This window comes from Sinohyriopsis cumingii, chromosome 13 (genome assembly GCF_028554795.1).
Source record: "Sinohyriopsis cumingii isolate HCF-2022 chromosome 13, ASM2855479v2, whole genome shotgun sequence".
Classification (NCBI taxonomy): domain Eukaryota; kingdom Metazoa; phylum Mollusca; class Bivalvia; order Unionida; family Unionidae; genus Sinohyriopsis; species Sinohyriopsis cumingii.
In genome coordinates, this window is record NC_142973.1 from 71043701 (window position 1) to 71070924 (window position 27224).

Genomic DNA, 27224 nt, shown 5'->3' on the forward strand with positions numbered 1-27224 from the left:
CCATATTACTGTTGATCTTCGGGCTCAGATTCTAAAAGTTGATGTCCACCCAAAATGTCAAAGAAACTACCATTAAACCGGATAGAGAACGTTTCGGTATCCTTAAATTTCATCAGTAGGCGCCGAGCCACATTATTGTACTCAATCGTAATACTTTATTTTGGTTCTGTTCACGGCTTTGGCAACTGCTGCATCGAACCAGTCACTCGAAGTCAGAAGAGTGTCTAAGAGGATTTCTGTTTAGGTTATTGTTAGAGTGGTGACTGACGTTGGACGCAAGACTCCCGTTGTTCCCGTTAGAGTATTTCAGGGAAGGATTGGGAAGAAGGTAATTGATGCAGTTGCTCAGTAAAATGGTCCACAATTGTTTGTCTCGTTGCTGAAAACTCAGATTGGCAAGGGATGCACCGATGACACAATACACCACAAAGATTTGGCAGAAAAAGACGATTTGCGTTTTAGACACACGCTCTCTACACCACACCCACAAGGGTTGTTTTTGTAGATCTTGCAGAGAAGAATTGGGCGAAGGAGTGATAACGAATGTAGTGGCAGCCGAGGCTGTGTTGAAGGGCATGATGGTCACTTCTTTTTATAGTTGATGACTTGCGAAGCGTTGATCCATCGTTTGTAAGGCACTTAAGTCACTTTTCCTTTCCTTTTCTTTCTTTTGACGAGTGAAGGAGCATGTTTTATGGGGGGGGGGACATCTTTGTTTCTCGGTTCCAGGGCACACACCAAAAATACACTGACGTCGATGACTTGGCACACGCCTTTTTATATTTTGTTCACTATCGCTTCGTCAAAAAGGTAACGATGTGTTTTCAAAATCGCCAAAGAATCCTCCCCTTTGGTTGCTCCTCTTTCTTTTTAGACGACTGTGTCTTTTCTGGGTGTGACGTCGATGACTGGCTAAGCGTTTTTGTGGATGAAGAGACTGTCCATGTCATTTTCCTTTTCCTTTTTGGACATGAGAACGACGATGATGATAGTGTGCGCCTCTTTGAGGGGACATCTTTGGGCGTTCAGGAGCACAAAAGAACTGATCCCCATTCTTTACTGATGGTCTTATTTATACTCACATGCGTAGCCACAGATTGTCTTTACTTTGTATCAACTTGATGACAGGCACCACACGTCATAGAGGAGTTCGCAAAGGACTAAATCGGGACAGTTGTTGTTTGGAAAAATTCAGTAAACTCTGTAACATGCCCGATCTCTGTTGGACTTTGATTTTGGGGCATGTGCTTTGTGAGCAGCTGACACTGCTGCTAAAGATGAGGAGCAAATGATGACACCTCACAGAGAACCGCCACCTCCAGGTTTCAAAATGAGTTCCTTTCGGTTTGTGTCTCGATGCGTGGATCGACTAGTTGCGTCTAGGCTACTTTGTTTCTGTCAAAGAAAGCGTTTATTTTTTTAATGAGGAAAACTTAATAGGAGTTCTGCTTCTCTTCGTTGCTTGGCTCGGTTCAGATATAATTTGATATGAATTATTTATTTAAACTGCTCCTTGTAATTACAAAGTGCTCATCGACTTTTTGTACTTAAACATTACTCTTGGATTATTGAGAACTCATTCAAGGATATTCTGGGTTACATCGTTGCGGTACATCAGGACATTATAGTCTATTGGAATTTCATTCGCTAAATTCAATATTTTTGGACTTGTGATAGAACACTTAGTATCATTTGGGATTTAATTCACATTACTTTGGGTTTTTTAATTTTCATGATGTATTCTAACTAAATAAATTAATTGTTGCATCTTACTTAAATAGTTGGTTTCAATTCCTGTCCGTTATTTGTTTCAAGACCTAGTGTCGTAACACAAGCTATCCACAGTTCATACAATGCCGTTCTAGTAACAATACCCTGTGATTTCAGTTATGTATTTTACAATGCCGTTCTAGTGACAATACCCTGTGATTTCAGTTATGTATTTTCCACCCCCACCCCACTGTACACAAGCATAACCTTCACATACTTTAAACAGGATGGAAAAAGATCAAAAATGCACTTAAGAACAGGCTTTGGCGTACATTTACAATTCAAACTCAAAATACTTGTACACTATCATACATAGAGTGAAAGAACAGAAAAGGGTAGTCCCTAAGAGCACCTACGCACATGCACAAACACATCCTTCTATATAAATAAACAGGACGAAGCTAAGAACAAACACACACCTAAGGACAGTCACTGTGTACTTTTACATTCCAAACACAAATGTCCGATATAAATCCTCACTGAAGCCAACAGTGGTATTAGAATGTGTAGTACTGGTTTTAGATTTTGCCGTCCTAGTGGAGTAGATATTGTTCTTCAGTTTGTTACAGATTTACGAATTTACACTGTAGATTTGGCATACTGGCTTTAATATTTGTTACAAATGTCAAATTAAGTCAGAATTTGCCTTAAGCTAAGATTTCTTGTCAGATTTTGACATAAAATTATGCATCGTATATATTAAACAGGATGTTAAAAATTGGCGATTACTTTAATTCCACACTTGATTTGAGTGCACTTTACAGACCTTCAGTTACTGGTCATTTGGTTACAGACGTGTATGTTTTGATTTAATACTACAAATGATTTGACCTAGGAGCTGTTGAGACGAATTAAATTTGCCACCTTGTCAAACTAAGTCAAAAGTTGGTGTGAAGCCGAGGGGTAATTTTTACTGCAAGATTGTGACCTTTTTCCTGTTCAAATTAAAACGGCAGATCTAAGCTATATCGATGTTGTACAGGGTACGGAGAGTGTTTTGTATTTGTTATGATTTTTTTCTCTGTCTGTATGAATGCGAACAATCTCAAGTATATTCGAAAGAAATATCGTCGATTGCTTGGATGCCGCCGGAGAGACGTTGTAGTGTTGTAGGCGTCGCTGTTATTGCGCTGACAGCTCCCTTCGTCGGCTTAATCAGTGGGGTATATGTTTGATTGAATCCTGCGGTGAAAACTTCACGGGCTGAGTGGCGATATTGTAAGTGTGTTTTGACTGCATCATGCTCTACAGCGTCGTTAAGCGGGCCTTTGCAAATCTCTGTTCGAATCAGCTCTGATTTCCATTCCAGTTGTGTGTTTACCTATTTTACTGAAAATGCGGTACTGCACATGCGTTGACATCGATATGGTAAAAAAAAAAAAAACAACGTGGGGGCAACTTGTGCGCTAGATATAAAAAAGTGAAACAATTGTTATATATGTGGCATGAATATTTCTCAGTTTGTGTGAGTCTACCCCGTTAAACACAAAAACACAATGGCGTTGTCACGAATTACTTTGGGAATATGCGTGTATTTGTTGTGTCAGATAATGTAGGTGTTTTTTTGTCGCTCAGGCATGACATTGTCGTACATGATCAGGTCATTTATGTTCCCATCTATCTCACCGATGGACGGCGTTTCATTAACGTTGCTGATAAATTCAACAATGTCTTCGCCGACCGACTTATCCGATGAAGGCACGTCTAGCTCGTGCAAAGTTATTTCCTTCTTTGTAGGCCGTTATAACTTTGCTAATCATCTGCGGTTGGCGCGACCATATATAACTTACTCCATCTGAGGATTTTCATAACCAGGTTAAGTAACAAGCTGAATCTTACAACATCCAGACTTCCTTATGATTATCTCGCGAATACTATTTGGCAAGGCCTCATGATGTCTTACGGGTATGGGCTTTTGTGTCGCTGAAAAGTCAACTATGCAGAATGAAATGTCGGCCGCGGTCTATTTATTGGAATACTAGTAAAATATGTCCGTAAGTTTGCATTTGTCTGCGATGTAAGTACTACAGTGACAATGTAGACGCAGTAGCGAGTATAAAGGGAGTTTCTTAGCCAAACCCTATTTTTGTATTTGATTTTTACCCTCCCCCCACAATGACTCCTCCCCCAACAAATCAATTTCATCGTTGATTACCATTGGGACCATCCTGAAAATCATCGTCGTTGAACAAAAATAGGGTTGGCTCAGAAACAATCCCCTTATATGAGACTACTGCAGTATTTCAAGATAGATTACTAACAGTTTGCTACATTTATATTTGACATTCACACATAATTTAATGTAATAACCAATCTAAAAAGTCTAACTTGGTAAAGTCAACATCAGACTTTTTATATCCTGAATGTGTTAATGCCATAAGAACAATATAGCTTATTATCAAAATCACACAGACCAGATTTTATAATGTCATTAGTCTGAATTTTATGACGTTATATTTTATTGTCATCATCTCAACATAACCACAATATTCGTCCAGCGCAGCCTTATAATTGTCGAATCCGATTACCTTACCTACTACATTTCATCTGATGCCTTTTGCTCGACTTATTCCACCGCTGATTCCCCGCTCGATGAAACAAAACATCTGTTTCGATCGTTAATATGACAAATATAATTCGATACTCGATAAGGATTTTCTCGTGCTGGAAATAACGCTAATAATATAGTCCACTGAAAGCACTTGTCGCTTTTTGTGACATTCAGACAACATTTTCAGGGTTTTTTTTTATGTTAGCTGGCAACTCGACATATGAGCTACCTTGCAATGGATTATATTTCCTAGTGTGAAATAATATTTATTTGATCGACTCAAATCTCCATTCCGATCCCGATTTTGTGTATTCGTCGATTGTTTTCCATATTTCTTGAAATATATTATCTGACAACGATATCAAATCTGTCCCAGTTAAAAATCGACGAGATCATGATCTGGTATAAGGATCAGCAGGTTCTTCGAGTTGCTGTTGTTGGGTTTCTTGCATCCCCGATGAGATACTTAGCTTTGAAAAACGAACATGAAACTGAATTATAATATTCAGACCTTTATGCGCGGTAAATTCAGATTTTATAAATGGCAGAATCAGATGTTACAGATTTATTGCAAAACAATTTACTAGTAAAAGTTAATTATCAAATTTAAAGCTGTTCTCAAACTCGGCAAATGCTGTTTTAATTTTTTACATTGACATCTTTCTGTCAAGAAAACTCTTTTTTGCGATATCATTCAATTTCAACATCGCTATACTTATAGTTTGACATTTCTCTAATATAGTGTAATATGAAAACTCTCAATCAGAGACAATAAAATTACTATAGGAAAATGACACAAAAATTTGTATCAGCCTATTATCTTGAACGTGCAAGGAAATCTTCTGGGTTCATTCTAGATATAACCTCTTTGCTGGCAACAAGGTTGGCATTGTGATAAACATCAGAACAAAAAATTCGATTGGAGTTTTAACTCCGGCTTGTTTTACAACTTTAGTGAAATGTGAAGCTGATCCAGAGCATCAGGAAATGTTTTTCATGAGCTTATATGGACGCTGTTTAACGATGGTATTCCAGATGGAATGTAAGTTTTTCACGTGAATTATCAAGGACCTGACAACAACATCTAAAATCTGTTTTTGCAGGTTAAGTTTCAACAACACCCAGTTTATAATTTGTGTGAGGCTAGCAAAAAAGGAATTAGCAGAAATATTAAAACAAAAACTATTTTGAAATATTAATAAAGCATGGTTACTTGATCGTGATGATTCGAGGAACTAATACTATCAAGTTTGTTACAGATCCCATATATTTGTTTATGAAGTGTTTCATGGTTTGATTCCTAGTGGTTTATTTTGTAGATCATAGGAACGGAATTAAAACTGATAATCGACTTGATCTTGTCACTTTGAAAGAAAATAAGATGCGTAGAAGGGGACGCTGCAAGACAATAAATACATATCTTCGTAACTGTTCGCTTGGCGCTGTTGTTATACTCCATGTGCTATTTACCGCATTTGGTACTTAGGCAAACTGCCAGACCTATTATAGCAAATAATTCTGCTTCAAAAGAAGAAGTACAATTCTGATCAGAATATGCAGCATCAAAATAGTTTACCATTGATCCAAGATCAATCAAATTTGTAGCTGATGGTACTACAAAATTAGCTTTTTCAAAAACGACCTGAGATGCCGTTGCAGAAACTTGTGCTGCCGATAAATTCAAAATAAATGGCTTGCCTTGTTGTATTTTATTGATTTGTCTTTGTGTTAACAGCAATTTCGCTGGCTGTTGATTGCTGTGCGTTCCGAAATTTATCTTCAACGAAACAGGCTGTTGTTTAATGATAGCCTGTGGTAGTTTTTTATTAACTTGTCCTGGCGATAAGTGCATTTCGTATATAATATATTTCAATGTATTTGATTTTCCTTTTGTTTGATAAAATTATGCCGCTTGCTGTAAAGTGCTGAGCACTGCACACCTGGATAGTCATTCTGCCTTTTGTTAGAAAAACAATACATTTAGCTTTTTGTTAGAAAATCCAATACATTCTGCTTTTTGTTTGATAAAATTGTAACACTTTCTGTAAAGTGCAGAGCACCTCGCACCTGGATAGTCATTCTACCTTTTGTAGAATTTATCGTTAAGAATCTGTCGGATACAATTAGCGCATACGCATACTATGCAACAGATCCTGGAAGATTTCCAAGTGCCCTTGTAACCTCAGTATCAATAGTTCATCCAATAGCTAGCTCCGAACGTTTTGATAGGTCAAAGTGGAATATCGGATAAAGTGTTCTAAACTCTTCGATTGAAATTTGAGATCCCTTGCAGCATCTTTTATTTTTTGCATTGCTTCCATCAGATACATGTAAGCACGAGATACATTTCTTTCCGCGCCAGCTGTAAAATTACATTCGATTGCTCGTTCTGCATATTGTTTTGAGTTCATTCTGACAAATATTTGTATGACATTTGCATTGTCGAAACCTGAATTATTTTGTAGTTGAATACAACCTCAAGCTTGACGCTGCAAGATCATAAATATATGTCTTCGTAACTGTTCGTTTGGCGCTGTTATTATACTCCATGTGCTATTTACCGCATTTGGTATTTCTGTTTGATAAATCTTTTTTCGCATAAAATACAGTTTCTTGGTATACGCAGTCAATATCGCCTCAAGATCGATTGTTTTATCAATAGTCGTGAAATTACAAACAGAAAATTATTAGCAGCATCACCAGGATCATCAGCAGCACCAACACAGCAGCAGCAGTTCTCATCAGACAATCGCTTTGATCAGCTCAGACACGTATAGGTGTATGTTTTATCCCACGAAATACCTTATTGTAGTCGTGGCAAAATCCGAATATTTTGCTAAGCTTCAGCATCATTGTTATTTGATTTGAGCTATTTATAAATGTTCGCTTTTAGCATAACCTTCGTTATGCGCTCCATTTCTAACATATATTATATTTATTATCCTGTTTACGATTGCTTACATTGCAGTTCCAGCATCAGCAGCAGCTGGTGCAGTAATTCCAATAGTATTACATACTGCTGTCAGCGAAGCCGTTACATCATCTTCATTTGATGCAACATTTCCAAAAGCTACAGCTATTAATAAGAAAATTACTCACCAAAACTAGATCAGCAGCAGCATCAATTCCAGCTGTAATTGCATTAAAATAAATATATTCTATTGAAACTGCAGATCCAGTTCCAGTATCTTTGAACCATATATATTTGTTGCAACCGATCATGAGTAGTCGTCGCTGAACGAACTTTGTTAAGAATAGTGCTTGCTACTGGCAAATGCATAGAAATATCTTCTACGGTTTGATTAGCTAGTTGGTATCTAGCGCTTTTAAACAAATTTCAACAGTTGTTCACGAGTGATAATTGAGTACCAGCAGTACTATCACCACCTGCCGCAGTTTTAACACTACCTCGTACTTCAAGTACGGCTTTATGCGGTAGTATAAACACTTCTTCGTTACGTGTATTAAACGTACTGATGCCCATCTTATTCGTCGCTGTTTCTGATGTTTGTGCTGTTTTAGGAATTACTTGATTTTATCTGCTGCATTTTGGACTTCCTTTAATTTTCTCAGCAATCTTATGTCTGGCAGCTCTCCCCGGTGTGGATGAGGCTCCTGTTGCTAAAGCTTTTGATGCGTCTAACGCAATTGGTGCTACTTCATGAGCATTATTCACAAAGAGGCTCGAGCAGTAAATACAATCTACAGAATGAAAAGTTTAACACTTTCGAATCACCTGATTTAACTGAGATCGAAGACAATTTTGTCAGAGTTGTAGGAATGAGAGGTCCACAGCTAAGAAAAGCTATAAGAAATTATGATATTATCAGCAAGTACTGCAATCCGAGCGATTGTGAGGAACAGCGATTAAAGGTTGAGTCATTGTTGACCAATACACTGCTCGTGATTAATAGGGAAAATTCTACGATAATTAAAAAATCGAATCTTATAAAAACAAAGTCTCATGGTGGTAAGAAACCAGAACAGGAATGAATAAAGAAAGTTCACGATGAACTTGACGAACTCGCTGAAACAAGAAAAAAATAGATATACAAAAAATTGCAGAACAATATACAGTTTTGCTAAGCGTCGTATATTTCGTGAGTTAGATGTGGACTATTCTGATACAAAAAACGTTATTTGAAGTCGCAGATTATAATGATGATGCCAGTCAGCTGACGACAGCGTATCTGATTCTGGTAGATTCTCTGACAAACGGCGATTATACAAAAATAAAACATTTTGCTGATCAGATAAACGCCCCATTAATAGCAGTAAATGATACTGAGTCAAAGATTGAGTCTTACAGCGATGCTGAAAGAGATATATTCCATCAAACACTTGATGATATAACACTGGATGATATAACATGTATTAATACTATTATAAAGCCTGTTGCTAATGATATACTCAATTATGATCTTATCAGGAATATTTTACTAAAAGACTATAAAAAGGAGGCTGAAAAGTTGCTGCCGGAAAACAAATACTGAAAACAAATACAAAAATATTAGAGATCTGATTGTTTGGTATCTACATTTACCAGAAAATGACATTAACTTTGACAATGATAAACGTGGACTTCTGTTTTTCGCAACAGCATATGCAATACTTGCACAGAATAATATTAGCTCAGAAAATTTAAGATCTGTATTAGGTTATATTAATTCAGTGTTTCTCAAACATTTTTTGTCTTGCGGCGCACCAAAAGGATCTAAAAATGTTCACGGCACACCTGAAAAGATTTAACAATTTTTGTGGTGAAAAACTTATTTATTTTTACATATATATTTAATTTTAAATTTAATGTGAAGGATGTGCCTGCTTTCGAGAGTAAATCAGATTGTAGCGAGACTCCAAAGTCGACAAACAAGCGCGCATTTCATCGTCGATTTTAAGAAGTCTCTCTCTCTCTTTCGATTTGATTCCAGTCAATGCTGAAAATCCAAACTCACAAAACCACGAAGACACACATGGCAGAATTACTTTGATTGCTTTTGAACTGATTGCAGGATATGACTTCTTGACTGAGATCCAAAACTCATCCAGGCTCTTTTCGGGAAATGTTGACTGAAAAAATGTATCGTTTTTTAAATCAATGAGCTGTTCTTTTTCTTCGGTTGTAAGATTAGTAGTTTCGTTGTAGTTGCGACGGGAACCAATGAATGACAGACTGACAGAGATTGCATTTTTATATATGTTACTTTTTTTAACTTTTGCGACATTGATTTACCATTTAATTTTTCGATATGTTCAAGGTTTCAAAACACTAGCAATTTTAAATATTTTTCAAAACTCCCACGGCACACATGCAAATCTCTCGCGGCACACAGTTTGAGAATCACTGTATCAATTACACAAAAGATCTTTATCAGGATCGTTTGAATGATATCATTGAAATGCAACAAATTTTGATCCTCAATTTAATGTGATTTATCAAAATATGTATGATGATGTCATCTGAGGTATATAATGAATATAAAAATTTCATTGCTGATCCTGTTAATAGCAAATTTCGTCTGCTGATTGATAAAGCTGCTATTGAGAAAACGTTTACTTTTAATTACTGAAACAGTTGCATAATGACAAAAAAGTAATAATTGATTTGAATCACATATCATCAGGTCTTTCTTACAACAAAAGGGATGAGCTGATCAAATACTAAAAGTACTATCATAAAAAAAAAAACTATTGTGTCAGACGCGCCAGAAACTATTACAGCCGAATTATTAGCGTTCTCAACAAAATCACAATGCTACTTACACAACAGGAATAGTATCAGCAGGAGGAACAGCAAATCCATTATTGCTAATAGTATCAGGAACATATATTGTATTATGTGATTAACAAAAAGATCGAGCCGAAATATGAGAGCAAAGATACATCATGTAAAATAGCAGTATCGACTTATAATAACATTTTTATTCAGCTTTGAGCTTATCTCAGAGGTGAGAAGTTTATTATGTTAGATCTCATATAGTAACTATGTGTCAAAGACGATTTACTAATTGATATGATACCAAACAGGGTTGTAAAATAGGAAAAACAATACTCGCTAAATTTTATGTGAATATAAAAATAATGGAGGGCATTACCGTAGAGGATAATACACTAAAGATGAAAATAATTCTTTTCCGAGGTAAACATATTACAATTATGCTTGACAATGAGAAATATAGCACGTATTATAGAAATCAAAACAAGATAAAGTTGTATCTTTTTCGTGAAGATGATTCAGAGTATTTTGATAAAATAAAATTGGTCCAAGACTCACTTTCTGATGTTGTTGATAATCTTCAGAATCCTATATTGCATAACAAATGCACAAAAATTACAGCTGAAGATGAGCTAAAAAATGTTATGTCGATATGACAATAGTCCCACATGGAAATTGTATCAAAAAGCTGAAACTTTGTTTTCTTATCAGTGGCAAAATTAACTCGTACTTGTTTTGTCATGATGATGAGTGTTATACAATAGCAATAGCTGAGACGTTAAAATTATCTCGCAAATTTACTGTGTAAAAATTTTGTGTGAATATTAAAAAATAAATCGCTTGCGAGTTCATATCAAAATCAAAGTAGTGGGCTTAAATGGGAGTTCTGAACGATGGTGATTCCCTTGATAGGTTCTCGAGTCAAGTAATCGACTAAAAACTCGAATTTGTTGCCTCAACAAATTGTGTTCGTATTTATTTTCCTAGCTCGGGGTCTATGGGTAAGCTTGTCTAATACAAAATAGTGCTCTGGATAAGAACCCCCCTTTATTTTATGCACAATACTGACGCACATATAGTCACTAAGAAAAATATAATCCGCACGAACGAAATAATGAAAATACAAAATAAATGACCGTTCACAGTACAAGGACAAGGGGTGAATGGTTCACAGTAATTTCACAACGAAAGAATGATGTGTTTTACTCAAATATAAAAACTGTGGTATTTTACTCGTATAGTAAAAATGTATTCACTCAAATAGTGAAAATGATGAAAACAAAGGGACAGATGTACAAAATATATTTACAGTCCCAAAAACACACGGGGTATTACAAACTCCAAAGATTAGCCCACGGCTAAAAGAATACATGTATAGAGTTACACAATCCGTCACCAGAACACTTGGCTACCAGTCACACTGGTGAATGAAGCAGTCAGTATTCCAGGTGGGTCAGTCAAGCAATTAGCGCCCACCAAATTCGGTCAGCAACGCCCGACCACCTGCTACTCGACCAGCAACACTGTTAACTCTACGGCTACTATGGTTCAGCTTCACAGCTGCTATGGTCAACTTCTGTGGTTAGCTCTGCAGCTGGTACCACGTCGACTCTGATCACTCCGATAACTCTGATCACTCTTATCACTCCAATCAGCTATACAGCTGCGACTGCGATCACTCTGGTCACTCTGGTCGGTCAGCTATACAGCTGAGACACCGATCACTCTGGTCAGCTCTGCAGCTGAAGATGTGCAAGTCCTTGAAGTAGACCGCTCACTGACAAGACGTTCCTTAATGTACAGATTTTGCCCTACGGTGATGTATTTATACATAGACAATTCCGCAATACATCTCCTGTGCTCTGGAAGTATTCGGTTCTTCTCATGGAAAGCACATTTCACGTGCGGCACAGGATGAACCAAACTCACTATTTCGAAATCTTTGCACAGTATGCATAAATCATCCTAGGATATAGTTGTACAAAAGAAACGAAAGCAGGGTACATGTATTTAATAAATAAAATGATTTATACAATCCGGGACACACCAGCAGGGTAATCCCATGACATAAATCACCATGTGGCTGACCGATCAGTGTGGAAATGCCGTCGATAATAACAAATAAAGAATCACATATTACCTGCATGCGCGTCGCTGGGAGGCCTTAACAATGTTCGCAGATTAAATAAAGAGACGATGGGACCTTATCGCGTACATTCACGCAAAATTGTGGGTGGGTTTTATGCACCTTCTTCTCTTGCGTGCGAGCAGACCTTACTGGCATTGCCGCAACGATGCACCAATCGATATCAAAGGTGCCAAAGCGGGAGCCACAGAAGCAGCCTTTGTGGTGGGAACGACCGTAGGACAAAATATAGCCAGCAAAATCATGCCAGCGACACAGTCACCATCGTTTGTGATGACCGCACCTCTTCATCTCCCGCAGCAGAGATACCCGTCTCCAAAGCGGTGAAACAGGCACTTCAAGTAACATTTAGGATTTGAAGCGAGGGATCCGACTTTTTTTAATGACCTGGTTCAAAAGGTCAGCATTGCCGCACATAGTAACATCTTTGGAGTATGCCAAGATATCCGTACTATTTTTAGAGATGTGGAACACACGCTGATCCTGGAAAGAGATTCACCCGCTCAGTACAAGTACAAAGCAGGTGGAGCAGGAGCTACTGCCGATGAACAATTCACCATGACGTGGTTATCTCTGTGGATCCCCAAAATCACTCTCTCTACGACGCACATCCGAGATTCTTCAGGAGAACCAATCCAGGGGTTTTTTTTACGAGTAGAAATTACACCAAAAAAAACTCAGGACGTCTTCCGAGTTGAAAAAGTTATCTCTACCAAGGGAAAAAAATCGCTCGTCAAATAGTTTGGCTATCCTGAATAATTCATCTCGTCGATTCCCACCACTTCCCTGACTAAGATAACGCCTCTAAAATGATCGTTTCGTTCTCCTCCATCAAGCTCTGCCCAGAAACGGTCTTGCATCTCGTCTCATGCTCGTGGAGACCCATCTCAAAAATACGCTTAAACTCATACTCAAATTTTATAAATCTTGAACAATCCACTAACTGCGCTTGAGTCACTTTATTGAGCCAATAATAAATATCATTTCACTCAGAGTCTGACAAATGAAAATGCTTCAAGATATTCTTGATATAATACTGCTGACTGTAGCACTGCACCTGACGCTGATGACTGACTACACTTCACCCACTCCTCCCCTTCGTCTTCTTCACTATCTTCACAGTAGATCATCTCTGGCACATTACTCAGATCCTTATTTGCGTACGCTATCAACGCCTTTGCACGCTTCAACCACTTCTGAGACTCATCCTCAGTTAATTCCCACTCTGGATCAGAGCTCTTTCTTGTCAGGCTCAAACAGCGGTTTATGGAGTTCATTGGCCTTTATTTGGGATAATCGCTGAAATTCTATTTCCGTGTCACATTTCTTGAATTCCTAATCACGAGGAAGATCATTTTGTTGTGAACCCGGCCAGGGAAATTCTATTCCAGTAAGCTGGCGACCTTGAGTGGTACACAATGGTGTGTTTCTTCTCACACCAGCGTGTCATATTTCACATGTTACAGGACCGTCGCCCTTTCTCACAAAATCGGCACTTTCGAACAGTATTCGCCACTACACTGCAGTACACACGTGAAGTAAATTAATTCAATTCAACCAAAGCGGTATTTTAATCATTGATGTAGTCGTTAATTGCACAGCTACAATGCCGAAATATTTCTTGGAATTTAAATTAAATGGTCAGTTTAAAAAAATTCGTCTCTAGATTCATGTTGTTCTAACAATCCTGTACCTGGTATGATTCACATAATTGTGAATCAGCAATATTTTGTAGGAAATTTTGAAAGGATGGATGGTTTTTGAATTATTATTCGGGGAAGAAATTGCGAAGAATGTGTTACATTATTGTATTAAAGAATTTAACTTTCTTTATTTTTTTCCAAAGGAAATAAATTTATGAATTAATAGTTAACTATTCTTAGGAAAAATATTTGTATTGGAGAATATAATCAAAGATTAACGAATTGTTAAAAAAACAAAATAATTATTTCGTGTACACGAATAGCATTCCCCCACCTCTAAAGAATGAAAATGGAAGTTTTAAAGACCGTTGTGTAATTGTTAATCATAACCGCCGTATCTCTGTACATTCTAAAACGACGTTACTGATGACGTCGCTCTCTCGCAATATATTAATACGCAGTTTGATGGTAAGGAATGACATGGACACTTCTAAATTATTAGAGCTATACGACAAAGTTATTATGTAAAACAATATCAAGTTAATATATTTACCAATAACTTCCAAAAAAGCTGTTTGTCGCACGAAGTCACAATTTTGCAGGGATCTGCGTACATTGAGGATTGCATTTTGATTGTGTCTTCTCCAATTTGCCTCCAACTTTTTGTTTACTAACAAGAAAACCGTTATGCAAATAGAATAGCGGAAGTCAAGGAAGTTACCTTCAGTAGAATAATCTTGCATTAACTAAATTTTACTATTTTAAACGTTATTCTTGCGTGAATCTTGATGTATCCTTGGTGTTTTTTTCTTCTTCTTGCCAGGACGGAATAATTATGTTACAAAGCAGTAACATAAAGGTGCATGGGAAACAAATAAGATGACCGTGCAAAATATAACTGATTTTAGTGGGGAGGTTTTATACATTTGCAGAGTTCTAATTCGACTATATGTAAACAAAATGACCAGTTTAAGTTATTTCAGTAATTAACAACTGAAAAATGATAACATTAATTTCGCAGACGCATTTTAGATAGTTTCTAGTTAATAATTTTCACATTAAACATTGTTATATTCAGTCCTGACGACATTTTTAAAAAAAAGTAAACCGTGCAGTAATTACTATAACGAGGAAGGAATTGATAGTTTCACAGTATATTTTACTTTCCAATCTGGAAGTATTATTGATATAGGAACGGTATTAATATTTCAATATTTTAGATTTTAATTGGAAATCTATAAGATGGTGTTTATAATACACATTATACCGGTGCCAGCAGTCCAGGAAGTCTTTGAGACGAAATTGTCGCAGTGACATAGCATTTTGGACTTTTCTGTGGGGAAAAAAATCATGTGTGGCAGATGCAGCCATTTTGAATTTCAATCATGAAAACTGCCTAATCACGTTACGAAATATTTCGTAACCTTGCAATATAAAAACTTCTAAAGTAGTGCTTCAGAAATGAAAAGATTAAAATGCTTTACACAGCTGACAATATATTTCTTCCTTGAATGTTTTAACTGACCTTTTGCTTAGTTCATAGGTCAGGAAATTGATCGTAGTATGCGTCCTAATTGGCTGGTCTTTAAGTTTCATTTTCCGCCAAAAGGGGGAAATCAATGCGCCTTAAACATCTTCGTTTTGTTATGGCTTGACAGAAATGCTCGAAGTTATTCTGAATGGCTTAACAAAATTGTTGGAAAATGTCTCCTTTACGTTTACAACCCTTTTGCAGACGATTTGACAAAAATAGCACAAAGAAAGAAAACCACAAAGATATGTTGTGTAAAAGGGACTAAGAGTTCCTTTTTATACAAGTTTCTAGTGTTGTACCATAGGCAGGGCCGCTACTCCACTACGAATGTGAGCATCGCTATCTCAGTGGTTCCAATCATCCCATCTGCTCAGCCGAAGCTGGCTACCGTAATGTGTTCTTGCTGAAGGCATTTTACTCCAATTGCCTAGGCACTAAATAACTTGCTTTTGTTGCTTTGCAATAAAACTCCAATCCAAATCAAATAAAATCTGTCTTCTTACGACAGGTGTTAAAAAATCGTATAAACAAAATAAATATGACTGTCAACTAAGAACGATCATCAAGTCTAAGTCATTTTCTGTCAAGACTGCGTTGTGTGCGTGCGGGTACCCCTCTCCCAATGTATTTATCTCCGATGAGAGGGTATACATGTTCGTGGTGAGTCGATATGACCTCAGTATTGGACAGGCTTCTTATCTTTTAGTGAGGATGAACTTCAGGTGTTCTGAATAAAGCCCTCGCATGTAAGGTCCCTGTTTTGTTTTATGTTTACACGAACAATTCTCATTCAAGAGTCAGCAGTTATAGTGCGTGCAGTGAAGGATACAATTGTCTGAAAGAAAAATTATGAATTGCATTATAATCAATGGAACAGATACAATCATAAAACAATAAAAATAAAAGAGCGCAGAAGCAAAACCTGATACATTTCAAACAATGCATTTAAACTAGGGCCGTGATAACAATCTATTCCATTATAATTGGCCAAACTACTGCAAAAGAATGAAAGCTTTTATTTTGGGTCGCAAATGCCAAAAAATGCAGCGAGATTTAACAGGCTTGTGAAGATCAGAAATAAAATATTTGTTACCAAAGAAACTATACTAAATAAAAAAAAAATCGCAATGTATTTCCAGATACACTTGATTAAGCAATGACCTTTGTGACAATTTGAGAGCTCTTCTTATCAACATTCTTTAGGAAGAACGGTCACGTCCGTTGTAAGCCACATAATAGGGATAGCCTCAAAGTTCTGAACATTGGAATCAGAACCAGTCCAAAAGATGACCATGCTGGCATTGTGTTTCTTTCTCTGGGTATCATCCACATACGTTCAGGGTGCTGAGCAACTGGGTAGGTATAATAAGATGTGTAGGTCACAAGACTAAAGAACACACACACACAGATTGTGTGTATATGTATCAAAAGCACATCAAAATAATATTTTTGTTATATATCTATTAGATCATGATGGCACAGCCTTGACTACGTTTTCTGGTGTCACATGAATAGGCCTATAAGGAGCGAATACGGTAGAACTTCGCTAATCCCAAAGTGACAGTCCAGAAAAGTTACTGAAAAACGTGTCGCACACTTGTATAGACAACATGGCAAACGCATTGTATGCAATACATTTTGTAAAATCGATGCATATTGATTCATCTAATGAGCTTTTCTGCGTTGCATTTTTGTTTGTGTCTTCTTTTACCACTGACATCCTTTAGAAGGGGAAAAGTTTAGTTTAAATGTTCTTTCTTTTCATATTTTACTAACATATCGTTTTTTACTTCTCTGACTTGTAGTTTTTATAATGTTTTTTTCTTCTTTTGAAACTTGTTCAACAGTCTTCAGTTCTAAAACTGAAACATGGAAGGAGAAATGCTTATTCCGCTTTTAATGCTAAAGTTGAAAACAAAAGGGAAAAGGGTTCTGATAGCTTAAAAGAAAGCCAGAGAATCAACTCTTTAGATTTGTAAATTTGATGAGATGTAAAAGCGCTATAGACAGGCAGATGTCCTTTGCGTACTTTTAGTTATTTAGATCTCCCCAGAAAAGGGCTTAGCCTAGTGGGAGGGGAAAATGCGTACTGTATGCTAAGGCAGTGTTTCCCAAACTTATAACATTTGTGTACCCCTTTTGCGACATCGGTCTTATTGGCGCACCCCTTCTTCCTGTGTCGTATTTGTTTGTTTGTTGGGGGGGGGGGGGGGTCATGCAATTTTAGTGATTTATTTTTTGCCATGTAACCCCTGAAAACCTATCGCGTACCACCAGTGGTACAAGTACCACACTTTGGGAAACACTGTCCTAAGGGATATACAGCCTTACTCCGAAAATGGAATCAATGAAATAAAAAGGCAACCAGATAGATGTGGTGTTTGCTCTCCGAATAGCGAGAGTAATAGAAAGATAGGTGGGCTTAATATTGAAGATAAGGTGACCGATGTAAATAGTATGGGCTTACTATTGGAGATACCTTCAGAAAAAGATAAATTCAAATTAAAAAATAAACTAAACGTCACAGTAAAGGAGCTACTGACAGGGGTAAAATTTCACTGTAGACATGGAACACGCGGAGGAACTGCCCACATTCTTCAACTTGATGGGTTTTCTAATAAAAGCACTTTATACAGACTGTATATGCCACCGACCTTGTCCCATACGTGGCCATACCGGACGTCTGGCAAAGCATTAGGGAAATATAAACATGCGATTAGAGCAATAGAAACATGGCAAACAATAGCACCTCACACACACACACACACACACACACACACACACACACACACAACAGCAGCAACAAACAACACATCAGTAGGATGAAACAAAGCAAACACAACAATGCAATAAACAATAAATATAACACCATTATTCAAAAACAAACAGCGGAGGACAATATTACACGTAAACTTAGGGGATGTGGTCGTTTTTGTCACTCCCACAGGCCCCCCCCCCCCCCGGCTTACATGTTATAACATTTTCACTCTCACAAAGAAGTCACCCCTGTCCAAGAATTCTGGAAACTCAAGAACAAGATTAGATCATTCTACAAAAGAAAAGAATTTAAAAAAACAAGCAAATAAAACTCACTACAACTAATATAAAATATAGATAAGAAAGGCAACACAACTCGATGTAACACACAGAAACAGGGAGTTTATGTGTGTTAAAGTAATGGGTGATGAGTGCCCTTGGTATCAAGGCGTCACAGGAGTTAGACTCACATAGGAGTCTTAGGAAATAACGGTACAACAAACATGCCAAACAAACAGGGTGAAAAATATACATGCTCTAAAAAGTCAGAAAATGCATACCATACCTACACTCAGTACATGAAATAAATTTGTCCTTTCTCTCAATTAATTTTAGTCTTTTGTATCTAGGATTGATCAATAATAGGTATCTTGCATGTTGTTACCGTGTTCCATACGGATGCTGAAATCTCTATTTCCGTATCGCGTGCAGACAAGAACTATGTTAATGCTTTCAATGACGTCTGCGTATCGATATTCTTTACTAGAAAAATAGGTCCGTCTTTTGGGACAGTAGTAAATATATGAATTTATAACAGTATTAGAATATTAGTTTCTTAAGCACAGGATGATTTGCTTTTGGCCCACTTGTAAATTGATAGGTTTACAGTCAATTGTTTAGAAAGCTGGTTTCTTAACTACTCGGGAATTAAATTTCTGGACCACTTCCTTCCTAGTGAGTGACAAGCAACAACAAAAACAGCAATAAAATAGAAACAACAAGAAAAAACAAACAAACAAAAAGAAACCAAAATAATTCAGTTTTATTAATCACGTATAAATTGTCAAAGAGAGATCCATTTTATAGTGTGTGATTGAGCTTTAATGAATAAATACTCTTCGTTATTTTTGCCATGATTAGCATAAAAACACTTAAATGATAAAAGGGACAAACAAAAACAACCTCAAACAACAAAAACGTGAAAATGGTGAAAGCAAGAAACTCAAATAAAATAGTTAACTATAACTTCTTTGTTTGAAACAATCTATGCTTCTAATGATATCTGACCAAAAAGAAAATATGTACTCAAATCATCCACGAATGTTTGAAGATAAGCAATTATAGTTTATAATAACTAACTGTACATTGAAATTTTGTGTATATGTGAGATAACGTGAAGAACAGTTGCTTAGTGATTGACGTGCTGGATTCCTATATGTGAGTACCAGGTTCGATCCACAGACCAGGTTAGGTTGGATGCCTTTGTTCTGTCATTGGGTAAGCAGTTTACTCTCATTGCCCAACACAACCATAATCAAAGCCTCCTCGCAAAAAAATGCACCTTAAAGCGGGCAGAAGCAAACGATAAAAAAACAACTGTAATGTGCTATTCTGTTTTGCGTTCCTTTTCCTAGCAAATTATTTTTTCTAGTTTTATCATTATTGTGTTCTTCAATTGCGTCTTAAAGCAAATGTGTAAACAACGCATCTAGAAGGGAAAGGGGTTCGTCTATCGTAACCTATCTTAAAAAGAAACCAATATAATCAAATAAATACTTACTTGCTTACTTAATGGTCGATATTGTTTTATGGCGTTTCTAAGTTTCTTTTTGTTTACTCCAAGTGATTGTCACGTGTTCTTTGAACATTTAAGGGCTGTGTAGTAGGATTAGATCTAACCGTTGGGCTATCGTCGTCATAATCTTTCTTTACTACATATCATTTACCCACTTCATGTTCTCTATTGTCCTCTACTATTTCTTGCCGTACAGATTATTTATCAACTCATGGAATACTTATCTTTATTGCCTGGGTATTCATGGTAGGCTTGAACGTAAGTTTAAACGAGCAATTGTATTTCTGTAATGTGTCGTTGTATCCTACGATAATATCCATTTTCGTTACTATGTCACTCAGCAACTAAAAGATAGCCATACCCATCATGATAACTAAACTGAACGTTTGAGTTTGTTATGTATTGTCGAAATTTTACCGTTATGGAAGATATGATCAGTTTTGACACGCCCTGACTCAACCTCAAAAGCTAGCGAGGATCGAGAGTGTGGTTATAAAATAGAAGGATATTACAACTGATCTAGTGGTGACTTTGACATCCAACGGCCTCATAACTTTATGGATTTTAATATGAGCGCCGTGTTTTTCGTTGCAAGATAGCCACAAAGGTTAGAACGAAGGCACCACCACATTAACAGCTATCCATTCTGCAATTTTCACCAAGAAAGAAATAAGGGCTCCCACAGTATCAAGGAGGCTGGTCTACAGCCACATTTGAGGCTTTGTTTTGAGCATGTCAGCCAGACGAGTCAACACCTTTTTCAACCTCTTCTTTAGCCGTCCAGGTGAACGAGGAGGGGTGATTAGGATTGGTGTTGGGGAGGAACCGCCTATGCTGCGACCACTGTAGCCCCTCCTCTAGCGACGGAAACCGCGATCGTCGAAATAATAAACACTAGCGCGGTCAGTATAGAAACAATGGTAATGCCCTGCCAAAAAAAACTGATTCCCCCGATATTTTTCCTGGTTTAGATTTGCAGCCATAATCTGAGCAAACGTTTTCTTGATCGTGATCAGGTGACCTTTGATTTGATTGTTTAACACGTTTAGAGCCCCCTTAGAAGCAAGCTGAGCATATAGCTGCAGTCGTTAATGTTCATTTTGTGGACCATCAGCGCTTTCTTAAGCTAGGTCTCCTCAGATGCAAGCTCATAAACGTTTGCCCGAGTGTTTGCCCTTTCTCCTTTACGATTTTGAAGCCTGTCATCAAAACCCATGATATTACGCAGCGGAAAAACCCACTACTTGGCATGTATCTCTACTTGTTTTAGCCTCGTGAGCATTTTTAACAAAATGTCGAAAATATGATTCAACATATTAACTATGCCATGTGCGTTTCCAGATTTTGTAGAACCGGCCTTTCTAAACATAATATATTTCTTTCTTTAAAAAAAAAAAATACACTGTAAAAAATACACTGTAAATAAAATAAAATCGTTGAAAAGAATTTTTACTATTTATCTGATTTGTATCTTTATAATATTAAATATTCTACATCGTTCTTGATTTGTTCCAGGCGCATACAACGTAAGCAGACATGGGATCTCCATATCCGGGTTGTCCTCCGGCGCTGCCATGGCAGTTCAGATGCATGTGGCCTATTCTTCCATCATTAAGGGGATGGGATCGTTTGCAGGATGTAAGTGAACTCTCAGGCTTTCACAGTGTTACATTTATCATATTCTAATGCATATTTAGAGATAGAATTGTAGCCCTGTTTCCGGTGAGTGATTATATATAACGAACGCTGGTCTTGTCATGCATTCTCCATGCAATATCTTACCTGATAAAATCGACATTTTTCTTAAAATTAACCTTCGAAATCTTGGAAACAAATGCTAAAAGGATATTTTCGATACGGATGTGGACCTAGAATAAAAAGGGATTTATATCCATGTTAAGCTTCATGAGAGTCAGAGCAACTAAAGGTTTACATGCCAAGTAATTCAACTCTTACAATAAGCAACTCTTACAACAGAATTCAGATGTGTAAATGCAGTCGATGACTTAAAAGTAAAAATATAGAGACAGGTTTACATTTTCACGCGGAAATGTTAAGTTACCTTGTATATTACTTACAATGCTGGGCCACGTATTCCCAAAAACTTTTGAACAAAAATACAATATTAAACCAGACGCAGAAGAATAAATGTTTTTAAATATTACAAGTGTAGAGGGAAGAAAGTGCAGAAATCAATACTTGTGCGCTCTGAGCAGAGTAAATGCACGTAAAAAAACAAGTGCTGATTTCAAGTTCAAGTGAAATATGTTTTGTAGGTTTCTTGAATACAGGAACCATTGTAGGATGAAAGAAAAAGATATTAACTATGAGCCTACTGGAAATGGTAATTGCATTCGCAGTTGTTTTAATTTAAACGGTTTTCTTGAAACCAAAAAGGTCACCAAAGTCGTATATTACAATATTTTTAGAAAGAGGGTTGGGAGCCACTGCCAGAAGAACAATATCCATTTTGGGACTTTTTTCTGGCCAGACAGCGACTGAAAAATGTATAATATCCTTGGAAAAGTCCTAAATGTTACATTAGAAAAGTATTTATTGCAAACAATCTGTTAATATTACTATATTTAATTAGCATAAACGAGGTTTTGTACCGAATACGTACTGATTGCACAGATCAAAGTGCCTTGACAAAGTGACTGTAAATGTGCTGTATTTGATTGGTCATGACTTTAACTTTCAAGAACACGGCATTTAATATTAACAAAAGTTCACAAGATACAACAGTCGAGTAAGCATGCGAGATATTAGTAACCCCTGATGAGTCATCAAATCTGAAATGTACGGTAATTTGCAATTTAGAAAAACATTTTCAGAATATGCCCTGCTTTTGTATTTGATCAATACATGATTTTACACGCAAATGAGTGGCAAAATTCCAGATGAAATATTTTGTTAAAAATTAAATCTCCCAGTCAAGGTCTAATACGTGCAAAAACCTATGTTCTGCCCACCTGTACTATAGCAGGCAAAGGTCTGAGTCATTATGTGATTTACATGCGCACTGTAAACTTGTCAGACATCCAGGTCTAATGTTCGCCATCTAGCTAATTGCCACTACAAATCACATAAATATTAATTCTCATAACTTCTACATTTTTCAGTCATATACTGAAATTTTCAGTATACACATTTGTCAACATAAAATACTTTGATTTTGCATGATGTGCTATGCTAATGAGTGTGTATGATTATCTTTCTCTGGCGATAAGTCAATTATAGGTAAAGTGCTGGTCATGAAATACAGACCACAGTGACCTGAATCTCTTTTACGTAATTATATTTAAGTCCCAATCGAATTTCTCTGCAACAAATACTACTTGAGAAAAAAGCAGATGAAGACTTAATAACGGTGATGTGCAAGAAAGTTTTGGATAAATTTCCTTTTGTTTCAATAATGGATAGGCAGTAAATTTATTGAGATCATTCAATTATATTGCAGTGCTGGCAACAAAGGAAAATCTTTAAGTATGTACTATTTATGTTGTGAAACACGTTTTCCACCCAGATGTTCTCTAAGGTAAGTGTAAAACATGAACTAAAATCGCAAATGTTTCAACAATATAATTTAAGGAAAATTAAGTGAAAATTATGATATTAATTGTGTACACGTGTACATACTAGTATCAGTGTAATATAGGACGAAGTGGACTAGGTATTACGGCGGTCCATCAGTGTAATATAGGACGAAGTGGACTAGGTATTACGGCGGTCCATCAATGTAATACAGGACGAAGTGGACTATGTATTTGCGGCGGTCTATCAATGTAATACAGGACGAAGTGGACTAGGTATTACGGCGGTCCATCAGTGTAATATAGGACGAAGTGGACTAGGTATTACGGCGGTCCATCAGTGCAATATAGGACGAAGTGGACTAGGTATTACGGCGGTCCATCAGTGTAATACAGGACGAAGTGGACTAGGCATTACGGCGGTCCATCAATGTAATATAGGACGAAGTGGACTAGGTATTACGGCGGTCCATCAGTGTAATATAGGACGAAGTGGACTAGGTATTACGGCGGTCCATCAGTGTAATATACGACGAAGTGGACTAGGTATTACGGCGGTCCATCAATGTAATATAGGACGAAGTGGACTAGGTATTACGGCGGTCCATCAGTGTAATATAGGACGAAGTGGACTAGGTATTACGGCGGTCCATCAATGTAATTCATTACGAAGTGGACTATGTATTTGCGGCGGTCCATCAATGTAATACAGGACGAAGTGGACTAGGTATTACGGCGGTCCATCAGTGTAATATAGGACGAAGTGGACTAGGTATTACGGCGGTCCATCAGTGTAATATAGGACGAAGTGGACTAGGTATTACGGCGGTCCATCAATGTAATACAGGACGAAGTGGACTAGGTATTACGGCGGTCCATCAGTGTAATATAGGACGAAGTGGACTAGGTATTACGGCGGTCCATCAGTGTAATATACGACGAAGTGGACTAGGTATTACGGCGGTCCATCAATGTAATATAGGACGAAGTGGACTAGGTATTACGGCGGTCCATAAGTGTAATATAGGACGAAGTGGACTAGGTATTACGGCGGTCCATCAGTGTAATACAGGACGAAGTGGACTAGGTATTACGGCGGTCCATCAGTGTAATATACGACGAAGTGGACTAGGTATTACGGCGGTCCATCAATGTAATACAGGACGAAGTGGACTAGGTATTACGGCGGTCCATCAATGTAATACAGGACGAAGTGGACTAGGTATTACGGCGGTCCATCAATGTAATACAGGACGAAGTGGACTAGGTATTACGGCGGTCCATCAATGTAATACAGGACGAAGTGGACTAGGTATTACGGCGGTCCATCAATGTAATACAGGACGAAGTGGACTAGGTATTACGGCGGTCCATTTCAGTCAGAAATAGATCATTATATTAAGTTTGATGAACTGAACTTCAAGATATAGTAGGCAAAAGAGCTCAGGTGCAAAACATCCCGCTGACGAACAGAACAATAAGAAGGATATATATAATTATGAACATCACCATCGTGTTCATCATCATTCTTATCATCGTTATCTTAATTGTCATCTTCATTATTATTATTATCTTCTTTGAAAGTAACAACAACGACGACATTTATAATAGTGGACCAAATGAAAATGGGTCAAAAAATTTATGTCAGTAATTCTCGTTTCAGTGCCTTACCACTGTGCACAAGGAAGCGTAGTCACGGCGCAGACAACATGCATGGCGTCACCAAGTGGTATTAATATCCAGACCTTACAAAATCATGTATCTTCCCAAGTGGCTGCTGGAAATATCGATGCATTGGATGGCATGAGAGATTCGAGGGTTTTTATCTGGACTGGAGCGAATGATGCTACAGTCAACCCAGGTAATTTTGGAAAATAGCCTGAAATAAGACAGCTAATTTAAAATTCTATCTACATGCATTTCCTTGTGTACGCCATATAAAAATTTCGTTAGTGATACAAAGATTACATTTTACTTTCGTGTGAAATAAAAGTAAATCGCACTGACAGAGATTCGCTATCGTAACGCCTGTGAGTGAAACACCAAGCCTAATCGAAGATAGAAGATAAGGACCGAGATCACTTTTGCCCATTTCATTTTTTTCGTTTTCTATGAGCTGCATATGCGTGAGTAGTGAAGGGGGGCACTTTACGGACAATGGGAATTAGCATTAAAAACACCCCTGGGTCACTTTACGGACAATGGAAATTTAACATGGCAAAAAATCGTGGGTCACTTTACGGACAAGGGGAATTTAACATGGGAATAAATCGTGGGTCACTTTACGGACAAGGGGAATTTAACATGGGGAATAGAGTTTGGGCTTGTTTAGGGACAAGGGGAATTTAACATGGGATTTTTTTTTTTTTTTTTAAAATTTAAAAATTTTTAAAAAAGGGGTAGGCAATTCAAAGACTATCTCTTTTCGAGAAATATGGCTGGCCCTGAAAAGGGCCTTTGGGTTTTCTTCTTCTAATTTCTTCTTTTCCTCCACCAACTTCTTATTTTATCTCCAACACTCTTTCTCTTCTTTTTTTTCTCCTTCTCTTCTTTCTTCTCTTCCTCCTCTTCTTCTTTCTTCCTCTTCTCATTTTCCTCTTCTTTTTCAATTTTTTCGTTCCATGTTCTTATTCTTATCTTTTCCTCTTCATCCTCCTTCTCCTCCTTGATCTCTTTCATGACACCACTAATCTTGTCCTTTGCTTTCCTTAAATTGTTAATTTCCATCTTTACACGATGGGGACTATAGGAATAATGGTCTTCAACGAGTCTTATTAGCATCTGTTCCATTATTCCTAAGTTGTCTAAAACGTCTTGCAAGGTTTGTAATTTGTCCATTTGGTTTGACGCCATCTTCTTTTTATTCTTTGCAGAATGGTTTGAACGACGAATACTGTGGGTTCTTATACGAAAAGCGCGTACGTGAAGGAAAACATCCCCCTAAAACATAAAATGGATCTTACCTAGATGATGACCAAACATCGCGCGGACGTGAAGGAAAACATCCCCCTACTTTCTCATTTCATATAATATAACCCTAACTATACTCTCCACATTTGCTAAGAAACCCATAATCTACTATTCACACAAACATACCTCAGCTCTTACAAACACACAAACACATACACTTCCACTATTAATAAAGAGTTAGTGTTTATTTTCACACTACTCTACCTACACACATTGGCAAATTAATAGTTATTTCTTTTCTAGAGTATTGGGTAGCCCTGAAAAGGGCTGTTTTGTTTGGAACTTCATGGACACCTGGTTAATGGTGGCACCTTCCAGGCCTGGCGCCACATACACATCTTATCCCCCAGTTACTTTTTACCTTTTGGGGGGAGAGAGCAGAGGCAGGATATGTTGCTTCAGAATCCCAATTTTCACTCTCTGGGATTCTGAAATTTTTTCTTCTCTCCTTTTCCTCCTCCTCTTCTTTATATCTTCTTTCCTCCTCTTCTTTTTTTCTTCTTTCCTCCTCTCTTATCCTTCCCTCCTCGACAATGGCTTCAGCGGCCAGTTCATTTAATATGCGCCTGGCATATTCCAGATGCACATGAAGTTCCAACAGTTTCTCCAGTCTCGTGTTCATTTTTGGTGTTGATCAATCAACAAGGGTAGCTGGACTGCCTAACTAGTTTCAATTTATACTGAAAGCGCGGACGTGAAGGAAAACATCCCCTGAAAACATAAAATTCATCTTACCTAGATCATGACCAAAAAAACAACGCGCGGACCTAAAAGAAACACTCGCTCACTTTTTTATGCTATCCATCACT

General features: G+C 37.3%; 1 protein-coding gene across 1 annotated transcript in view; it reads left to right on the top strand.

Annotated features, from left to right (window-relative positions):
- Positions 1-16556: 16556 nt before the first annotated feature.
- LOC149785811 (uncharacterized) overlaps positions 16557-27224 on the top strand; it is a 35076-nt gene continuing 24408 nt past the window's right edge. The window contains exons 1-3 of the mRNA XM_089979752.1: positions 16557-16716; positions 21428-21550; positions 25109-25306. Of these exons, the coding sequence (XP_089835878.1) occupies positions 16647-16716; positions 21428-21550; positions 25109-25306 (391 nt within the window). The 5' untranslated portion in view covers positions 16557-16646. The remainder of the gene's footprint in view (positions 16717-21427; positions 21551-25108; positions 25307-27224) is intronic.